Source organism: Henckelia pumila, chromosome 4 (genome assembly GCF_033568475.1).
Source record: "Henckelia pumila isolate YLH828 chromosome 4, ASM3356847v2, whole genome shotgun sequence".
Classification (NCBI taxonomy): Eukaryota; Viridiplantae; Streptophyta; class Magnoliopsida; order Lamiales; family Gesneriaceae; genus Henckelia; species Henckelia pumila.
Window position 1 is genome coordinate 131,677,222 of NC_133123.1, and position 8,803 is coordinate 131,686,024.

At 33.8% G+C, this 8,803-nt stretch overlaps 2 protein-coding genes across 2 annotated transcripts; one reads left to right on the forward strand and one right to left on the reverse strand.

Moving 5' to 3' along the window:
* Window positions 1-17: 17 nt before the first annotated feature.
* On the reverse strand, window positions 18-2,822 carry LOC140864329 (chloroplast protein FOR GROWTH AND FERTILITY 2-like). Its single transcript, XM_073268447.1, has 2 exons — window positions 2,403-2,822; window positions 18-1,002 (listed from the first exon to the last, which is right to left on the reverse strand). Exons 1-2 carry the CDS (start codon window positions 2,712-2,714, stop codon window positions 160-162), a joined length of 1,155 nt encoding a protein of 384 aa, XP_073124548.1. The 5' UTR covers window positions 2,715-2,822; the 3' UTR covers window positions 18-159.
* A 1,722-nt stretch (window positions 2,823-4,544) lies between these two features.
* On the forward strand, window positions 4,545-6,487 carry LOC140863229 (SKP1-like protein 1A). The gene is made up of 2 exons (XM_073266512.1): window positions 4,545-4,972; window positions 6,098-6,487. Exons 1-2 carry the CDS (start codon window positions 4,643-4,645, stop codon window positions 6,269-6,271), a joined length of 504 nt encoding a protein of 167 aa, XP_073122613.1. The 5' UTR covers window positions 4,545-4,642; the 3' UTR covers window positions 6,272-6,487.
* Window positions 6,488-8,803: the final 2,316 nt, after the last annotated feature.

Genomic DNA, 8,803 nt, shown 5'->3' on the forward strand with positions numbered 1-8,803 from the left:
TTGTTTCGAGGCTTGACAATGGAAGGCACCAAAGAGTAACTCAATGTCAAAAATCATCACATTAGAAACGCAGAGCTACAGCAGATGATGCATTGGCTCTCAATTCTCTATAATTTTTTACTTGATCCTTCACCACCATTATGAGACAAAAAAATAAAACTAATACAAACTATATCCAAAAACTTGGCTAACAAGAATGGCAACCCCTAAAGCAATGGCCACAAGCGAGGAGGCCCATGTGAGCTTCTCCGTTATTCTAGGGACCCTGTCCTTGAGTGCCTGACTGCATGACCCTATAAATACCGTATAACTACCCATAGCCACAACCGTCCCAATCAAGAACATGAATAGAAATGCAGCACCAGCCAAACGAGAAGGTAGTGCAAGTGCAGGCAAGATCATCATCAGCGCATCAGGCTGCAAGCCATGGACGATCCCTGTGGCAAACGTCGCAAACCCAATCTTCTTCTTTCCAATTATGGGGTTAGGGAGACGTTCATGCCTACTAACGTCACGTTCAGCCTCATCCATGGCAACACATGGTGCAGGGATTTCTGAAGCTTCCCGGATTCCCATTGCGCCGATTATGAGGAGAGTCAAGCCTACTACTCTAGTTCCCCAAGTTCTGATAACCTCGATATGAAGCCGATCCTTCAAAAGTAGAAAAAGTAGACCAAATATCAATTGGCCAGCATCATGGCCACATCCCCACAGGGCTCCAACAGCAGCACTTTCCATCCTTGTGCGGCCTATTGACAGTGGAGCTAATGCAGCAAGATGATCAGGACCTGACAATGTGTGTAAGCAACCAGCCAATAAGCCAGTCCATGCACTGCTCACTAATTCACTGCGAGTGAGACTACCACCAGCTGCAACTGCTGCGGAACTTCCAGTTCCGAGCCCACTAGGAAAGCTCGCAAAGGCTGGTGAAACGAGTGCTGGGTGGTGGAATAATGTTAAACAGAGAGCTGATAGTAAGATCACTGTCCCGGCATTAAACACCTGAATCAATTAAGATATAGTCATAACATACACCACTACATCAGTCCCTCAAATCAACTTGATGAGATATTACCAAATGGTAACAACTCTTGTACTGGCAGACAACTATAAACATTTTGTACAGAGATAATTAAAATTTAAATTAGGAATTTACTGCAAGTATCTTCTAATTCGGCGGTTTTATTATGGTTAATTAATTCTTTTAAATTGCACAAGACATTGTTTGTCTGTTTTAAAGAGAACCAACCATCAACCCAATCTCTAATGCAGAATATTACACTAGGATTATACACTAGGACTAGCGAATAGAAAGAATGATAACAGTCAACGACAAAGAAACACAGAAAGTAGACCCCCGAAGTTCCAAGATATGTGTTACTAAAACTCCTCTCATCATTTTTTGTAAACCATGTCTCTGTTTTGAGGATGACAAAGGGCTGAATGACAACAAGAAGTACCTATTGAAACAAGTGTCTCTGTGTTTACATATGACACAATGAAAAAATAAGGAAACAAAAAATACTAAGATCTAACGACAACATGACTTTCAGTTTAAGAACTTATCATCTCACGGAAGTTTTTAAACCAAAGATCTGCAAAATGGATTTATCCCGAAAATGTGCCTCTAAACAGGGACTAATGGTTAAACCAAGTAACCAACAAAAGGTTAAATCCTATCTGAGCTAGGGATTAGATGAAACTACTTCACACTTATTATGAGAATGTAAAACCACAAAGATACAGAGCTGAAGTGAGAAGGCCACATATATCTCGTATTGCATATCACTCCTCACAGTTAATCCGTAGTGTACAGAGATGTAGCACCAGTAGAGAAGAATTGATGGTCATGCTAGGCTACTAAGGCTACAAAGAAACATTGACAAACCATAACATCACCTCATGAATCATAATAACTAGGGCCGATCATTTTAGTAATATTTTCTACTTGTCAACTTCAACTACGACTTAAACAGAGTGAAAACACTTTCCAAACCAGAAACATTTTTCAATATCAATAACCTTAGAGACACTTACTGTTTGGATTTTGATACTGGTCTTCAAAGGTAAAAAAAAATAGTTTTAAAATACATAAAAAATTTCAATTCCTCGTTAAAAGACACATCTTTCCCTCTGATAGGCTCCCGAGCTTTACAGATTCACGACATCCGTAGCCTTTAATCGTTCAAGAAGTAAAATATTACTAGTTTCACACGGCAGAACCTTAGTTAACAGCATAACAAGCTGTACTTCACACACATAAACACAACTCGCGGAACTTTCCCTTGTAGCAGCAAAATTTTCATGGTTTACCGGTATCACTAAGCAATGAGATCAGGAAACTAAAATTCCTACAAATCATACTAGCGCAAACTAAATAAAATAAAATAAAAAGAGCTCACATTTTGCTGCCGAGATAGTTTCTGAAGAATCTTGTTCAGGAAATCGCGCTTAGGCTCCTGCCCATTTGGCAAATCCTCAGAAGTAGACACGATTTCAACGCAATTCGCAGAAAGAAACGCCGATCCATGGAGACTGCAGGAGATCGAACTGCCTGTGCGTGAGTCAGAGCGTAGGAACCCCGGAGACCACGGCATCGCAGGAAAACACGGAGCAAGCTTCCGGGGCAATTGAAGTGGTGCAAGCTGGCGAAAAATTGGAGAATTGGAATGGAACTTAGAAGGTATTGAATTGGAATAGATAAGCCTTTCCATTGTCGCAAAATCGCAGCTCGATTGAACCCTAATTTTAGAAAGTTTACTTTTACCAGTGTACAGTATTGTATGGCCTATGGGCCAAGGAGCATGGGGAAGAAGGTTCAAACTTCATATGACTGGATAAAAATGATGCGCCTTTCCAAATTATATAAATATATTTGTTTTAAAAAAAAACTAATAATATTGATAAAAATGAATAACAATAAATCACATGAATTAAATTAGGCTGGTATCTTCTCACATGGTCTCGTATACAATGGCGGAGCCGGAATTCGTAAAATATTCGAGTTAAAATTTTAAATTCTATAATTGTTTAAACTTTTGAATCGAATCACCCGGGTTATTATCAAATTAATCTAAAATTTTCCTAAATCAATATATATAAAATTTTAAAATTTTTTCGGGTCACTCGGGCCGCAATATGTGACTCCGCCACTGCTCGTATATCGATGTTAAGACAATCGATTCGACTCATATTTATATTAAAAATCAATTTTTTTTCATACATCAAATAAGATATTTTTTTTCACAAAAGCCGACTCTTAAAACATCACCTTTTGTGATTAAACAAATAGTGACCATGAAAAGATATCTCCAACTTAACTCGGTCTATCAAAAAAATTGTTATTTATAATTTTTTACTGTTCATGCAAATATCAATTAACTTAAAATATTATTCATAAATCAACAATGAATCAAATATGTTCAAATCCGATTTAAAAATTTTAAATAAAAAAAACACATTCAAATACATCCAATAAACTCGGTCAAAAACCATCCAAGCCGCCTTTGAATCGATAAAAAAACCGGTCCGAACTCGTTCACATCATTTTTTTATTTTTATTATTTGTTAAAGTTAAAATTTTATTTTGGCCTATATATATAATTATTTGGATTTTGAATTTGTTAAAACTATTATTTAGTAGTACATGAACTTATTTTGATATATTTTTTTATTTTAAAAAATATAATTATATTTAGATATGTTGATTATATGTGTGAAGTTGTTTAGATTTTAAATTTTGATAAGTATATACACATTATTATTTATATACATATTTATCTTTAAATTTAAAGATAAATATGTGTGTAGTTGTTTACAGAACTATATTATATATGAGACATAAGATTAAATGAAATTATACATATTTATAATATTAAAATATAATAAAAAAATAGATTACGTTTTCATAGATTTATATCTATCAAATCGATCCATGTAACTCATATTTCTAATAAAAATTAATATTTTTTTGTTTTACATAATACATAACTGTTTTAAGTTGATCAAGTCCAATCATTACTATAAAGCTCGTTCCAAATGATATATACATAGATGACTTTATTTGTCAAATAAATTGAGCTATATAATAATAATAAATAAAACATATATAGCTTTAATTTTATAAAATTCAACCGAAACGGGGAACTCTGATTTCTGAAGCTATCACGCCAAACGTATGAATAATGGGTCTTCTATGTGCTGCCGTCTGCCCTAGTGTTTTGAATAATCTCTATTATTTATTAAGCTAAAATTCTTGTACCAACTAATTTTGGTACGACTGTGAAGTTTATATATATATATATTACACTTTATCTGACCTCCTATCAATTCGGCAAATCAAGAAATTAACTTTAGAAAGTTAAAAAAATAAATTATTTAATTTTTTTCTAAAACACATACCTACTACTATATAATAATATATCAAAGAAAATATATACCGGTCTACAAGTCCCTCAGCCGCCGATAACAATATATTATTTTTTGTTATATATTTTAATTATGACAATATATATATATATATAAATATAAAGAGAAGTAGTATTATTTTCTTCACTTTTCACATAATCTAAAGGCTATCTATTTCTCCTTGATACTTTTTTTCTCGCTAGGGTTCCCAAATCAATCGTTCGTTGGTAGAAGGATGTCTTCCATAGATGGCGCTTCGCAGAAGATGATCGTGTTGAAGAGCTCCGACGGCGAGACATTCGAAGTGGAGGAGGCCGTCGCCGTCGAATCTCAGACCATAAAGCACATGATCGAGGATAACTGCGCCGACACCACTATCCCTCTGCCCAACGTCACGTCCAAGATCCTCGCCAAGGTGATCGAGTACTGCAAGCGCCACGTCGAATCCGCCGCCAAGGCTTCCTCCGACGGCGTTTCCACGGACAAGGTCGTCGACGACGAGTTGAAGAATTTCGACGCCGAGTTCGTCAAGGTGGATCAGGGGACGCTCTTTGATCTGATTTTGGTATATCCCTCTTTTTCTCTCCTTTTCATTTTACGGTTTTGCCCCTGGGTTTGGTTCTTTTAGCTGTCATGCCCTCCGTTTGACTAATCTGCCCCTGGATTTTTTTGGCTGGTTACCATTTTATGTGTGGCTGGACTTTGCTGCTATTTTCTGCTTCGGTAAATATCTGCCAAATGTCGCTTGAATGTGCTGTTGGATTGTTTGGTTTGTCATATTGAGTTTTAGTTTGGACCTATTCATGTTTCTTCTTTTCGCACGATAACCTTTGGCGTGTTTTTATTTTTTGTTTCTCTTCTATTGGATTTCAGCTCCAACAACTGCAAGTCTGTCCTCACCAATTTATGTCATGTGTTGTCAAAGTTATATAACTCTCTTGAACACCATTTTAATTAGACAATATATTAGGGGCCACATGAAACTACTCCATTTGGATGGTTGCCCCGCCCAACTACTTGCTCAAAATCACGATGTGGAATTGGATTCTTTATCTGGCTATTTAATTTCATATGATTGATGTTAGTTTTATTTTTGAATTGTGAGTTTCGTGGGATTTTACATGGTCATCGGTTTGTTTATCAGTAGGGATTCCCCTTTGTTCTAATTTACAGTTCATTAAAATTTTGTCTGCCTTGTCTTGTGACATGGACTGGAGATGAAGATGCATTGGGCAAAATTTTCTTATTGGATTGGTGATTTGTCTGGTTTTTGTGCTGGGTTTTAAGCATCTTTGGTTTTTCACCCTGCTAAATGTTTGACATTTTTACCATGCTACATGCTGAAACTTTTTTTTTTTTTTTTGGTTTCTAGACTCATGTAAGGGCATTTGTGTGATAGGTTTCACTTATTTTGAGCTTGTCCCTTGATGCACTTTCTTTGTTTGTGGTGTTCAAATTTCTAATCAACGCCTGTCTTAAACTGGTTTTTGATATTTAGACTTCTTATATGCAATATCCTTAGTTGGAATATTCGAGTTTTTGGCTCTGCTGATAGCACCCCTTTTCCTTCTTTTGATTGAATGGCTACACACCCAACCCACCCTGCTTTCTTTCTTGGTTATGGCAAAGAAAGTTTTTGAAAGCTGGTTCTTTCTCTTGTTCTCTAAAGTATCCCCTAATATCTTTCCAGGCTGCAAACTACTTAAACATCAAGAGCTTACTTGATCTCACCTGTCAAACTGTGGCTGACATGATCAAGGGTAAGACACCTGAGGAGATTCGCAAGACCTTCAACATAAAAAATGACTTTACTCCAGAAGAGGAAGAAGAAGTTCGCAGGGAGAATGCATGGGCTTTTGAGTGAATGCTGCTAAATGTGTCTATATACTAATTGTTTTGCGCTCTCTATATTTCATGTGGACAGAATGCCGTCAGTTCATGTGTCTTATCTTGTTCTGTGGAGACTTGCCCTTTTCACAATCGATCTATGAATTTGAAACTTATCTTGTTACTTGAGTATTGTAACCGTATTTGAGCGAGGCTCATTTGGTTGTTTATTGTGAATTCTGCCCACTCTTTACCTCGAAATTTAGCCCTGCGAACTGTTTTTGTGCATGAAACAGCTGCTTGTGCTGTTTGCTGGATCTTTGATCGTAATATTTACACCAAAATAAAAAAAGTAAAAAAAATTGTCTCCTGCATTCTGGGCCATATGGTAGACACTGATAAAAAGTCATCTCGATCCCTGTTATCATATCATCGGGGAAGTTTTGTTAGATGAGGTAACTGATGCCTTATCTTATTCTTCTTTTATAGAAGCTTCAAGTCATCCTCTCGAAAACCCAGCCCTTTTTTTTAAATACATGTTTTGGTTAGAGGATTATTGATAGATATAATTTTAGGTTGCATTTGGATGCAAATATTTGATTTGAGGAAAGAATTTGAAATTCGTGGCACCGGTGTGGATTGTTGTTTCATACTTTCAAAATATAATATAATGTAGCCCGATCCAACAATATCGATCTGCAATAGTTATAATGACAGGTAGTTCTTTTTATGGTAAATGCTTCCATAATATGAAGAAAAGTGTATTGAAAAAGGAGGAATTTAAGCTGCTTGTTTCAACTTTTTACACAAACATAAATGATTGATTCGGCTTTTCATACATACATAAAATTAAGTTCTTTTTTAAAAGCCTAAATTTATAGTTTTTCAAATAACTCAAATTTAAAAAGTATTTTTCATCTATTTATCACATCACGAAATTATTACAATTTTTATTTAAAAACATATTTTTAAAAGCAAAATTAAAAAACATTTTTAAAAGTAAAATATTTGTATTCAAACGGGCTCATAGTTGGTTCAAAAACTAGGGAGGACAATAAATGCATTGAGGAAAGGAGAAATTTGAACTGCTACAATTTTTGTAACTAAACATAAATGATGGATTCGATTCAAGAATGTAAGAGTAAGAAATTTCTTTTATTATTTTAATTTTAATAAATAAAAATATATATCAATATATTGGGGACATTTATTTTGTCGTCTAATTTTGATTGGGATTCCGCATCTATAAATAAACACAAGTGGTGAAAGCCCTATTTATATTTATAAAAGGATCATAGTATTATTTAGACGATATGTTTTATTTTGTTCCTCATTTGGACTTGAGCGTCGTCTCATAAATTCCCAACTCACGCGTTTTCATTTTATATTAAAGAGACTTTAAGATGGCTTTGACTACATAGACAGATGAATCGATCTATTCCAATAATCTTTTGGATTTTAAAAAAAAAATTCAAAATTTTTATTATACCTCTTATGCTCATGAACTTACTTTATACGTTAATGCTTTTTTCTTTAATTAATTCGAAATATAAAAGTGGGAAATAAAGAAATAAGAACAAACATTTGTCCTCATGTAAGCAACAAATAAAAAATTGAACCTTTGAATGCCCCACAAGTTAATATCCCTTTTATTAGGAGTGGGCATTAAACGGTTCAAATAAAAAAATCGACCACACCGTAAAATTTGGTTTTTTCGATTCCGTTTAAACGGTTTTTCAGTCGGTTCTGGGTTTGATTTTTGATAGTTCCGGATTTTCGGTCCAGTTTTTGGTTCTGAATTTTTAAAAATCGATAAAATCAAACCGACCATTTAAAATATAATAAATAATAAAAATAATTAATACATGTAATTTTCATTGGGTTTACAGATTTACCACATTCCCCCTTGACTTTTCACCGTCAAACCTGATAACCTTCAATCGTTATATTTTTTATTATTTTGTTTTGATGTTTGCAAGATAACTAACAAATTGGTTACAAAATCATAACCATGTATATATATTTTTTTACTTAATTTTGATGTTTCAAGATAATAAAAATTTTGGTTTGGTCGCTGTTTTTTTATTATATTTGTTTTAAATTTCTAACATATAACTTCATTTATAACTCTACTTCTTACTCAAACTGTAATAATTTATCGTAATAACCAAAACCGTAATAAAAAAAACAGAACCAAACCGAAATAAAATGGTTTGGTTTCAGATTATGAATTTGAAAAACCGTAAGGATAATGCTATTAGTATATAAAGTTTTACAAAGAGGTTTACACGCCCTATTAAATTAAGAAAATATATCAAAATTCTTTTAAAATATTTAATTACTTTCAATTTACAATTATTTGTCTTGTTCAAAAAAACTATTAACAAAAATATTATTATTTTTTATTTTATTATTTATTGTGCATTTTAGGGGTGTCAAAATTGAACCCGATTCGAGTTGACCAGATAATTATCGAATTAAGGTGGAGGTTTAAGGGTTCAGGTTGGACCCAAAATATTTGATTTTTTAAAATTTTTAAAAAAATAATTAAATACACATAATAATAATC

Excerpts from the sequence above, each read along its gene's own strand:
- LOC140864329 (XM_073268447.1), bottom strand. The coding sequence starts at position 2,714 with ATGGAAAGGCTTATCTATTCCAATTCAATACCTTCTAAGTTCCATTCC. Across the intron at positions 1,003-2,402 it reads AACTATCTCGGCAGCAAAAT|GTGTTTAATGCCGGGACAGT; the intron begins GTGAGCTCTTTT and ends TAATTGATTCAG.
- LOC140863229 (XM_073266512.1), top strand. The coding sequence starts at position 4,643 with ATGTCTTCCATAGATGGCGCTTCGCAGAAGATGATCGTGTTGAAGAGC. Across the intron at positions 4,973-6,097 it reads CGCTCTTTGATCTGATTTTG|GCTGCAAACTACTTAAACAT; the intron begins GTATATCCCTCT and ends ATATCTTTCCAG.